The sequence below is a fragment of the Berghia stephanieae genome, chromosome 7 (assembly GCF_034508935.2).
Source record: "Berghia stephanieae isolate SIO BIC M18660-M18661 chromosome 7, UCSD_Bste_1.3, whole genome shotgun sequence".
Taxonomy (NCBI): domain Eukaryota; kingdom Metazoa; phylum Mollusca; class Gastropoda; order Nudibranchia; family Aeolidiidae; genus Berghia; species Berghia stephanieae.
Window position 1 is genome coordinate 28,340,479 of NC_088366.1, and position 13,374 is coordinate 28,353,852.

The 13,374-nt window shown below is 33.9% G+C and overlaps 1 protein-coding gene across 1 annotated transcript in view; it reads left to right on the top strand.

Annotated features, from left to right (window-relative positions):
* The window catches only part of LOC144976994 (copine-3-like), a 30,261-nt gene extending 23,112 nt beyond the window's left edge, over positions 1 to 7,149 (top strand). The window contains exons 11-15 of the mRNA XM_078921656.1: positions 251 to 384; positions 769 to 875; positions 2,194 to 2,336; positions 3,384 to 3,620; positions 4,572 to 7,149. Of these exons, the coding sequence (XP_078777782.1) occupies positions 251 to 384; positions 769 to 875; positions 2,194 to 2,336; positions 3,384 to 3,620; positions 4,572 to 4,709 (759 nt within the window). The 3' untranslated portion in view covers positions 4,710 to 7,149. The remainder of the gene's footprint in view (positions 1 to 250; positions 385 to 768; positions 876 to 2,193; positions 2,337 to 3,383; positions 3,621 to 4,571) is intronic.
* Positions 7,150 to 13,374: the final 6,225 nt, after the last annotated feature.

Here is a 13,374-nt window from a genome sequence, read left to right on the forward strand (position 1 = left end):
CAAACAGTCACAATTGCTAGCAATCATCTGGATAGAATGATTGCCTATTGCAAAGTACTTCCCACCAGATCTAACACCCAGTTGTCCAGTTAGAGGGCTGAGAAAAGAACCTTGATTACACCAAGGACCAATACTGGTCCCTTTGTTTGTAAGGCGAGTGCTCTATCAACTGAGCTATCAGGACCCCCATAATGTTTATTGTTTAATTTACCTTTGGATAAATTTAATCATTTAAATTTTTTTCTTTCAGATGGGTATTGATTTCACAGCCTCTAATGGTAACCCATCGAAGCCCACTTCTCTCCATTACATTAACCCTTATCAACCCAATGAATACATGGCAGCCATTAGGGCTGTAGGTGATGTGTGTCAGGATTACGATAGGTATTCACATGGTTTTTATTAGTAGATATCTTCACCATCATCATCGTCATCATCATCATCATCATCATCATCATCATCATCATCATCATCATCATCATCATCATCATCATCATCATCATCATCGGTAACAGCAGCAAAAGCATCAGCACCATCATCATTATCACTATCGTCATCTTAAAGCAACCATCATATCTGCCATCACCCTCACTCCCCACCTTGCTATTCCATCATTTTTCATTGTGATTTTGTCATATATTTTTTTCTCCTTTATTCATGTTTTTTTTTTTTTTGGCTTTTTTTTGGCTGCTCAATAAAATTTACAAAAATAAACTCCCAAGTTGAAACTAAACACAACGGTTTGAAGTACAATCTTTCTTCCATCAGTGATAAACTTTTCCCTGTTCTCGGATTTGGGGCCAGAATTCCACCATCCAATGAAGTGTACCACGAGTTTGCTGTCAACTTTAATTCTCAGAATCCCTATTGTGCAGGTGAAATTGATAGCTTTACTACTTCCTCTGTAACTTATGTTATTAAACATTTTCATGAACATTGATATTAAAATCAAGCAATTGTCCACAGCCAACATAAAAATAAAAGGAAACTTGAAATTGCACTAGTCTCATGTAGCTAGGTTTTCCCAATTGTTACTGTGTGCTTTACTTTCTCTCTCTCTCTCTCTCTCTCTCTCTCTCTCTCTCTCTCTCTCTCTCTCTCTCTCTCTCTCTCTCTCTCTCTCTCTCTCTCTCCCTCTCTCTCCCTCTGTCTCTCTCTCTCTCTCTACACCTCCCCCTCCCTCTCCCACTCTTACCTTCTCTCCACTGCACTGAATGAACAGACATTTAGCTGAAAATCCAAAAGTCATTAAACCTCTGCCCTCGACAACTATCTGACCCCTGGCTGACCTCATTGTGCTACCTGTATGAGCACTTTTGACTGACCATTTTTTTTCAACGATATGCCAATTTTATTGGTGTCTTTAATCAAGCACGCTTTAAAATTATGCTATGTTAAAGATACGTTTTAGGTGCGTAAAAAACGAGATAAAATGAAATGTTATTATGATATTAAACAGATAAAAATTATTTTTCGCCGTTGATTGTTAAATCATAGACAAGTTTAGACATGAAAAATGTAAGAAGACCATAAAAAAGTTAGGTTGTGTTAAGTGAAGTATTTAAATAATGTCACCGTACACCAAATATGTTTTTGGCTTAAAAGAAAGACAAGAGAATGTAGATTTTAGCGCAATTAATATCTTTAACAGTTGAGTTACCAAAGCCAGGTTACATGCTTGTAAAGTTGAATAATATCCATTCGTTACGAACCTACCTGTGCAAGTAGGCTAAATATAGTGGACTAGTGTTATCTCCCATAATAAATGATCATTGAATCCAAAATAGTTTGTTAAGAGAGTTGCTTTTTAATGCTCTTAACTCAGTGCAAAGTATAGTGACATGACTGGCTTATAATGCTTTCGACCAACAAGGTCGTCAGATATTGCAGTTTGGGCTGTAGTGAAAATTCAATGCTTATTAAATTATAAATAAACAATGTTACTGATGCACGGTTTAAAGAGTCTGTAACATAATCCATGGAGCACAATAAAGATTACGGCTAGATTTAATCTTTTATTTCATTTTTAAAATCATCCCTCATGTTAGTGTCAGTCATTATGATGGGATGCTTGCCTTTGAAAATTTATATTTAAAAACATAAATCGCCATTGATTTCAAATTTCTATGACCTCTTTTGCCATTAGTATCAATACTCTGCTAACGTCAATAACTGCTTGTATTTGTTTTTCAGGCATTGACGGAGTGTTAGCTGCCTACACCAATTGTATCCAATATGTACAACTGTATGGACCAACTAATGCAGCACCCATCATTCATCACGTTACACGGTTTGCCAAAGTTGCTCAAGACGAGGAAGCCACCAAGGGTGCTCATGTAAGAGTTTTTGTTGCTTTGCATCAAATTTCAGTTTTCACATTAAATGTTTGTTCTGCTGAATTTAATAATTTATTTTAAACACGACCTTCCTTACCATGAAAAATCTTGCCTTTTACAGCCAAGAGGCTCACGGAATCAGTGATTATTTCCATTTTGTGTTGTTATAAAGTCACTATTCCTTGCTATCCTTTGGATAGAGAGCTAATCTCTCTGAAAGTACTTTTCACCAGATTGAGCAAACCCAGCCACCTAATCTCTGCTTGGTGGATAGAAGGGTAAGAAAAACCTGATAGATTTAAATTCGAAATCAATCCATTTGCATGTAATTCAAATGCCTTACAATTAAGCATTGGAGAATTGTCTTCCCTTTGAAAAGAAAGTGACGTTTATCGTGCTGTCTTGAGCTTAGGCTTGAGCTTTTATATCGTGAAGTATTCATAAACTTTGCTCAAAGTACTTTAAAGGGATCCCAAGCCAACAGCAACTTTTGACATATTGGACTAGTCATGATGCCTGTAAGACGGTTTCAATATTTTTTTTTAGCAGACTGTTACTGGCTAGGTACACTTTTTACACTTGAGAAAGGTGAGCATATATGAGAAAAGAGTTTGTCAGGAATTGTAAGTGATGGTTCACTTTTCTAGTTAAGGATAACTTGATGCAGATTTCTAGCTACATCCAGAATAGATTCTGTCTCATCCGTTTGTCCCAATTATCATCGCTGTTTTTAAATTGTAATCAGGTGGATAATGGGATATCCATTATCTGCAAATATATCATTTTCTTTAATTGGGGCATTGAATATGTTTTAATCAAAGGAACTGTTTTCCTCTCACTTTATGCAAGTGATCTAGATTTTGATTCTGTTTGGCAGTGCTGTGACCAGTCAAAGTTTAGCATCTGAGGCAAGTCTGAAATCAAGTTTGTGGTTAAGAAAGACAACAAAAAGCCTAGAAATTCTTTGACCATTTAATTTCTAATAATGACCAGGTTTCAAATAAACTCAATCTTTGATTTCTCTTTTTCTTTTTTTACTTCCTCCAGGCATATTTAGTACTTCTACTTCTGACAGACGGTGTGTTGAGTGACATGGCAGCCACGAAGGATGCTATCGTCAAGGCAACCAACCTTCCCATGAGTCTCATCATTGTAGGTGTAGGTGATGCGGATTTCACAGACATGAATGAATTAGATGGTGACAATGGAGTCCTTAAATCGCCATCGGGTGAAAAAGCTAAGCGAGATATTGTGCAGTTTGTACCATTCCGGGAATTCAAGCAGGTGAGATTGAACAAGGGAATGGTGGAAGTATTTGAAGCGTTATAACTTTTGCTGTTGGGAACATTATAAATTTTAAGAATTCATTTATTATGTAAAACCTTAATTGATTAAGTAAGTTAAGTGATTGAGTAAGTTTATACAATTATCCAATCTTGGTAAAACTCTTTTCATTACTTTGGCTTTTATAAATACAAAGAAAGAATTACTAAGTTTGGAAATTGTCTCAAAGAAGACATGACATGCTGGTAAATTTGTGAGACTACTTGTTGGGTTAGCAAGAAATTGAATACGTGTCGACTCTTAATAACTAATCACTTTTTAAGTATATGTTTGATATCAAAGACTTTGCCATTGTTTGCCTTCTTTACGTTTAATGATACGAACATTTTAAATGTCAAAATTATGTTTGTCCCATCAGGAAATTAGCCTTTAGGATCTTTAAAGACTTAATACTGAAATGACTCAAATGTCAGTCAGCTACAGTGAAGCCTTTCAAAGACAGCTGTTAGCAATAGAGTTTGAGTTTCTTAATTAAAGAAAACAAACCTATCGTCAAATATATTGGATAAGAAGGAATAAAAAGATCAGACACCAAACATATAAAGATAATAATGACAATCATATTATTATTATTATTTTTAATAATAATAATAATAATGATAATAATAATAATAATAATAATAATAATAATAATAATAATAATAATAATAATAATGATGATGATGATGATGATGATGATAATGATGATTTGTTTTTTTCATATAGACAACACTGTTATCAGTTCGGTCCTCATTTTAACCTGAGTATAGCGAATAAGATTGAGTAAGAGCCTTTCCAAAGGATTCAACTTTGGCTGTCACGGCAGGCCACAAGTCAAGTGTCATATCACTAAACTGTAATTCTGCGCAATTGAATTTTATATATTTATTTGTATTAAAATTCATTCCCCAGGCAAGTGCTGCTGAGTTGGCAAGACATGTTCTAGCAGAAGTGCCAAAACAAGTAACAGACTACTTTCTGATGAGAAACATCAAGCCCAACCAACCGCGACCAGCCCCCACACCTGCTCAAGCCCCTCCTTCTTCATAAGAATGACATTGTTTTTCATTACCATCAAATGCAATATGTGAGCTAATAACTTCTATTTGTACTACTTGCCAACCGTTCCAATCGCTACAGGATTATCAAAGATTGAGGATTGTAGAAAATAAAAACAAACCTCAATAATCACCCATTCTGTGGCTATTACAAATCCTGCTGCTACAAGGAAAACAGAGCTGCCAACTCATGATTTATTATCTGATTATCCCATTTTTAAAGCTCTTGGTAAAAAATCCTAACAGGATTTTAAAAGTCACAATTTTACTTGATTTCAGACCTTGACTATCTAAGTGATATTTTAGTATTAGTATTGGAAAATAAAGTAATTTTTTAAGCGTCTTTTGTTTAATCCTCAAGGTGTTTTTACAATAAGTTATAAGACATTTCGACATTTTTACTTGTAAAATGACTTTTCCGAGATATTTTTGGCATATTTCTATTGGATTTCATTGCAAAGACTTTCAGTTGTAAATGTTTCATTATTTTAATGATCAAGATTAATACTTGAATCATTTTAAGTACCGATTCCTCTTTCCTGATTGTCAGTGATTGCAAATTTTTGTAATTAAAAAAAAATCATATGTTCACATGAATGGTCAATCAAATTGATTTTCAACTTTTCATTCTTGTTGAATGTGATAGCGTAACCTTTGGCCTTCATTGAAATAAGCATTTATGATTGGCAGAAATGATCCTGATTTTCATTTCATCTTATCCTGTTCTTTTGGTATCATGGGTTGGCACCTCAAAGGGCATCATCAACAATAACAACCATTACTACTACTACTACTACTACTACTACTACTACTACTACTACTACTACTACTACTACTACTACTACTACTGCTAGTACTACTACTACTACTACTACTACTACTACTACTACTACTACTACTACTACTACTACTACTACTACTACTACTACTACTACTACTACTACTACTACTACTACTACTACTACTACTACTACTACTACTACTACACTACCTACTACTACACTCTACTACTACTACTACTACTACTACTACTACTACTACTACTACTACTACTACTACTACTACTACTACTACTACTACTACTACTACTACTACTACTACTACTACTACTACTACTACTACTACTATTACAACTACTACTACTAATACTACTACTGCTACTACTACCACTACTACTATTTATATTATGTTGTTCAGTGCAGATCACTTTATGGACAGTCTCTGACTTATTCTCTAAAGGCAGGCTGTAACAAGAATGGTGTTTTGTCATTAATGGATTCTTGTCATTAGAATTCCAAATGTCGTCATTTTGGAACAGATATTACTTAAATTTGTTATCACTGCCTGGGGGACACAATATTTATTGTCTAATTTGTGATTATCAATTGAGATTACATTTGAGGTATGACAAAAACTAACTCGTCTTTTTTTCCCTTCTTTTTGCTGTTCTAAATTGTTAATGTTGATATGTTAATTCTTGTAAGTTAAGGTTAACACTGCCACTGATATCTATTTACTACTCAAAACAAGTAGATTTAATTCTTATCCCTTTAATATGTAACACAAATGGTATAATTTATACCCTGAACTCAAGATAAGATTATGTTGACCTGTCAACATCAACTTATTCAGAGATGCTGCTCTTCAATTAAGATCTGTGCAACATTTATTGATTGAAATTTACAGTTACAAAAGAAAAATGTTGCCAATTATAAACCAATCTTATAAACCATTTCTTATTTTTATTATTATTATTATTAATAATATTTTCTCTATTTCATGAAATTTAATAATTGCCCAATTCAGAGAGTTACAAAAGCATTGCTGTACTTTTTCAACACAATTCATTTTTTAAAAATATAATTTTATTACGATATGACATAAACTATTTTCCCAATCTGTATACTTGTATTTACCCCTTTTTATCCTTTAGAGCTTACAATTTATTTTAGAAAATATTGTTTTACTCGATTGATCTGGAAACGTTGACGTTGCAATGAAGTCTTGTTTTATTTACAGAAAACTGCTTTTTAAAAAGAGTTGTAATCGTTCTCCATTTTACACAAGCATTTACCTTTTTAAAATAAGGATATATTTATTTTGAATTTTATTTTTTTTAATAGACATTTTAACTGTTGATGATATTTAAATATTTGATGACTTAACATCATGAGAAAGAAACGATGAGAGTTTGAATCAGAATCAAATACAAAGACTCAATGAGGTTGTTTCTTTGTTTAAAAAATAAAAACAGAAAGAAAAACTTTCATTTTAACATTTGTTTTTCATTTACCTCAATTGATTTGTAAAGCGGAAAAAGTTTTTGAATTAAAATATCTCTATTATATAGTTATTACATAAATTGTACTTAATTTTTGGGATGTTTTGTTTCAATGCTAACATTTAACCCAACCTTAATTGTTTAAAAAAAATTTATTTAGGTTTTTAAATTATGTTTTATTTAGCAAGTCCAGCCAACATCTAACTCGAAAGGCCCTTTAGTTTCATCTGATGAAGGCTTAAAGCTCTTCCTTTATTTTCTTTAGTTTGCATTACTTTGCTGATCTGGACGGCGGGACGTAAACTCCAACACAGTTTCCTCGAACACGTTTGAATGTCTCGATTTTCCCCCTTATTATTCTTTGTTATCATTCCATTCCTTCCTCGAACTAATTTTTACCCCGAACACGGTTTCCGCGAACTAATTTCACCCAGCAGCGTAAAGAATTAAATTAATTGAAGGATTTTAAAAAAATGCGATCTGTGTTTTCGACCACTGATGATTTATTGTGACATTATCGGTTACGTATGTGTATATCTATCTACACTGCATATGTATGTATACAGTATGATACACACACACACACACACATACACACACCATCACTGTTTCATATTACCAACACCTCTTTGTTAATTCTTATCACTTCCCGATTCGTTCTAAATTCAATGCCACGCGCCATGATTTGTTAATGCTTGGCTACGTCAATACCAAAATGAATGTTGTGATACAGCAACACCTCTCCCCCCTTCCTCCAAGCACACACACAAACACACACCAACTTCTTGTAACATATTATGTATAAAATTATCCCCCTCAATATAGGCAATAAAGTAAATAAAAATATAAATTCCCGTTATTCGTCATCAAGTTGAGATTTGTCTTTGTGTCTCCATATAATAAGGGAAGACTGAAATAGCCCAGGTGTCAACCGCAGGTCAGCGCCGCAAATTGAGCTATGGAGAGGTGGCTTGTTGAAGGCCACATGATGCGGTGAATATTCGAACTAGGTATCTTTCGGGTTCGAAGCTAAGACTATACCGCTGCACCTCACTGCCCCCCCCCCCCTCCCCCCACACACACACTCTATCAAGTTGGTTGGCAAAGCACTGTTTCCTCAAACTTTTTTGCATGTCCCGAGGAATTTGAGTAATCCGTGCTGGAGTGTACATCCATTTTCAGCAACCCATGCCAATTAATGACTTATAGCAATGTGCATATTTTATAAATTGCTTTGGTAATGATAAGTTCTTGCAAGTTTATACAGCTGCTGAATTAAAAATAGAGTCTAATACGATAATATAAATGGGTAATAGTCATGAACAAAAACAATATGCAAAAAATGACAAAAACTGTAAGCATTTACATACAGAAAAGTGAGTGGAGCAGGCACTTATGTTGGTAAATACAAGAGATGGAGTGAGCAGAAAAGTGCCAGAAGGCAATAGAGAATAAAAATTTTTCGCGGCGGTGGTGGGGTTTGAACCTGCGACCTTATTGGTACGACAACTCCGCCTGGCAGGTGAGAGCGTGGCTCTACCGTGTGAGCTATCCACGAATACAAAAATATTCGTATCAAACTCAGGTCATTTCTAGAGCTCTCTCTCACCCACTTCTGGAGATCGCGGGTTCGCTCGCCACACAACCATCGCGAAGTTACTTGACCAGCAGTTAAGCTTAATAGCCAATATTCTCAACACAAACATATAACATAGAAACGATTGAGACATTGAGTATGCTCCGGTATATGGGGTGAATTTTTAATTCAGAAAAGTGAGTGGAGCAGGCACTTATCTCTTGTAAGCATTTACATAGTGCACTAAATGTGCTCAAAGCCCTTTACATTATGAAGAGTGGTCATACTATAATATTCAACTAGCCTAATTTCACGCTCAATAAAACTTGCTGGGTGGTGTTCCTGGTCTCTGATAGTGGGCACGGTGGCACTCACTGTCTTCTATAATGAGATTACTTGGTTTTGTCCTTGGAGGGAAATAGTCAAATGCATAGTTATTGTTTTGGGAGATGATATCTTTCTCCTTGTAAATCATCTCTCTGTTATGTATTATTATATTTATTTTGAATGTGTAATGTAAGCATTTTAGTGTATTCCTCTTTGTTGGGTCTTTTGCTTGTGTCCAGATGAGACGTACAGGTGATCTAAGACTAAGTACATTGATGGTATGCTCTTGGAATCTACATCTGATCCCCATTTGTTCCCAGTTCCCCTTTGTCTTACTTTTTCTTGGGTGCTTTAATTGTAATTCTAGAATTTGGCTCTCCCATTTTCTTCCTTTTTACTGGCGCTGATATAACCTAAATGTGTTGCAAGCGCCGTAAAGCTCTTAAAAAATAAACAAAGACAAATAAAACTAGCTTCTCATTAGTAAATAGGCTTGTTCATACTGTCTCACACCACTTTCTTCAATCTCTCTACTAGGTGGGATGTGTTATAATAGATATGTCTTTAATTAGACTTCTAAGCACCGTGATATTTATTTTCTGTTTTCATGTCCCACTTCTCAACCTTCTTATAATTTATATTAAAAAATTTTTTTTGGTTATTTTTTATATAAAAAATTCAAGTAAAGTGTGCTTTTGCAGGCCTTTTTCTTTTACGCTCTATTACTTTTCAAACATTAGACTGAGTTGTTTTTTTTTCAAGTAGTTTTAAGATTTATTAGAATCCAAATTGTGTGGAATTCACTCTGTTTATGAACACTTGTAACTTAAATAATAACATTCAATCACTTTTTACTTCTATTCTTATGTAACTTGGTCTAGTTTACTTCTGACAGATCGTCAGACCTTCCAGGAAATCTCTTGCTATGTCTTTTATCCCCTATATCTGCTTTTCCCTTTCCAGGTTGCTCTCTTTGTTCTGGATTGTGGTTCTTTGGGATTTTTTCTAGTCTTGACGGGAATCTTTACCTGGGAGGGAGACAGTCAAATGTATAGTACCTTTTTTGAAAGATGATCCTTTTTTCTGTGTAAATCATCTCTCTATTCCTGTCAATTTCTATTATAATTGTTAGTTGTGAATACTGTATATTTATTGTACTTTGTAGACATTTGCGTGTATCCTTCATACTGGGACCTTTGCTTGTGCCTGGATGGGACTTTTATGTTTTGTCAAATAAGGCACATTAATGGACTGCTCGTGGAATTTTCTCTTCCCTATTTTACCCAGTCCCCTTTGTTTTTCTTTTTCTTAGGTGATTATATCTATAACTCACCCCCTGTCATCTTCCAATTTACTGGCACTGAAATGACTTAATAGCAAGTTAACGATTACGTTCCCAACCTACAACGAACGACGAGGAAGAAAACGAAGATCTGTACTCAGTCTTAGGACAATTTTTGTTTTCTTCCTCATTATTTGCCGATCGTTGTAGGTTGCGAACGTAATCGTTACCTTGCTACTAACATCACCAGTGCTGTAAAATCCCTAAAATCAAACAAGTTCTTACATGGTATTTTACAATTATATATGTTATCTAGCTCCAGAAACGGGGATAAACTCTCCTTTTTGGCAGAAATCTGGTGGGACTTGTATATGGTCTCATGCTAAACAAATTACGTTAGAGGAGGAAATCAGTGAGTAGAATGAGTCTTGGGGGTCTCTGCATGAACTGGCTTGTGACAGAAACAAAGGGAGATCCTTCAGTGCTGCTCTACATGCAATTGTGTAAAGGGCAGTAAGTAAAATAAGTAAGTTGCACTAAATACAAGAGTAGATTGCTCTTTTGTTCCTTGTTTTTAGCTTTTTATCCTTTGTTTTACACTCCCTTGGATACTACCTGTATTTCAGACCTATTCCATCATCTTCCTTACTGATGACGAAATGACCTTAATTTGTTGAGACCATGTAAAGACTTTACCTAGTAGAACACAAATAATGTCTAGCATGGGGTCATAATACGACTCTGAAGGACTACTTTTTTATTATTTGAATGAATGTGATTAGTTCTGAATATATTATTTGATAAAAAATACTCTTTTATTATATTTCTGGGGTTGGTGCAAGACAGCTTGATGTGTTCTATGCATTTGTAACCATTTTCTTGTTATAAGATTAGAAATATTTATATAGAATCACATGTGTTGATTTTTGTTTTATATTTATTGATGTACTATATGAACTTTGGCAACTCGTTTTGAGTTAGGGGAGTGATCAAGATGACCAAGCAGTGGATCAACTGGAGATGTTAAATTTTGTGGGGGGTTTTTCTCTTATGAAATATTTTTACTCAACATCTAGGTTTGTTCGAGTGGAACGTTTAAGTGTCCTCAGACAAGACACATGGTTAGATTGCCCCTGGATCTACTTCTGTTCTTTATTCAAAATTTCCCCAATAATCTTACTTTTTCTTTGGCATTTGTTAGCTGGATTAAAACTATTTTAACCTTATAGTGTCACAAGCACCGTGAAACCCCTAAAAACAAACAATCAAACAAACAAACATAGCCATTCTTTTATCTCTCATTTTACCGGCACTTAAATGACCTTCTAGCAGTTCTGTATGTGCTGTACAACCCATGAAAACAAAGAAACAACAAACCAACATCTTATTTATAATAATTATATTTTATCATATTATAGATAATAATGGATAATAGTGTTTCAGGTGTTATCCAAATGGTTTCAACCAGTTCCTTGCAATCCTCCCTCCTATTTTCCTCCGGAAAAAAAGACTCGAAATTTTAGAAAATGTCAGGAAATACACATAAATTCATATTTATTACAATTGTTTATATTTTTATCACCAAATAACATTTTATTCATTATCATATTCATTAAAAAGGAAAGATTTGTTTTGCTTTATCTCATTTAACTTTTCAACAAAATTTGAGTCGCATTTTGTTTCAATTACAATAATCCATGTAATCTGTTTTGATAATGTTTTTGTCTTCAGTTGCTCTCTCTCTCTCTCTCTCTCTCTCTCTCTCTCTCTCTCTCTCTCTCTCTCTCTCTCTCTCTCTCTCTCTCTCTCTCTCTCTCTCTCTCTCTCTTTATCTCTCTCTCTCTCTCTGAATCACCCACACGCTCAACATCATTATTAATGCTTTATCTATGACAATTGTTGTAATACATACTCATTCCCAATGAGAAATCAAAAAGCTGATTAATTGTTCTCTTAGATGTGACTTTGCTTACCCTTACATTAGAGTCATAGAGACGTCTTTTTTAATGTGTTGAATATTGTTCTCAGAGAATATTTGAACTTGTTAGTTTTTTGTGTCAAATTGAAACTATGTGATATTAATTGTCATACTATGCAGACTTGTGAGCATTTTTGTTATGGTTCTCAGGGAATCACTGTTTCTTCAAGTCCACTTGGCTAACATTTTATTGAATATATTATACTGGTTAATTAGGTACTTCAATGGTATTACTGGAGATCATGTAAATAACGGATCAACTGCAAGGCAATAGAAGAAAGGATGGATTATCTCTTCTCTTTTGTGTACTTTGTATGATAGGATATCATAAATACATGATTTATTAATGATTTATACATCCCCCCCCCCCCCAAGAAAAGAAAACATCACCAAAAAGAAAACCAACAAAACAAAAAATCCAAAACAAAACATTTAAACTAAACAAAACAAATTTTAAAAACCTCGAAATACAAGCAAACATAATCAACCATTAATAGTATGAGGCATCCGTCGTATACTGTCTGTAATAAAAGTACATATTAAGCAAGATAGAGCAAGTTTTAGAAAGAGAATCGTGATAAGTGTGGATCAATGTAACAGGATGTTATAAGAATGTTAAATATTTCTATTATATTATATATTTTTCAGCATAACTTTTCCATCTAAGAAAAACTGTCCTATTGTAATGCATTGCGATTGCTTAAATATTATTATTTACCTGTATGTTTAAAGGTTTGTAATTATCCAAATATTTTTATACTCCTCTGCTTACATCCGGTTCTTTTAACCTTAGCAATTTCTTTTTCTTATGATAATGATATAATAATAATTTCAGTTGTCACCATTATTATTATTATTATTATTATTATTATCATCATCATCATCATCATCATCATCATCATCATCATCATCATCATCATCATCATCATCATCATCATCATCATCATCATCATGATCATCATCATCATCATGATCATCATCATCATCATAATCATTATTCTTATAATTTTCATGTTACTTGGATTTACATATCTCATGCAGTGATTTGAAACTTCTTACAGTTTAAATTTCAATTGAAATTATTTGGTAATTGCAAAAATGGATTGTTCTAAAATCTTGGTTATTTTAATTTTTTTTTTTTTTTCTTAAATTCCAAGAGTGACCTAACATCTGCCATAACCCTGTGGATGTCATTGTAATGGGAGGAGGTTGC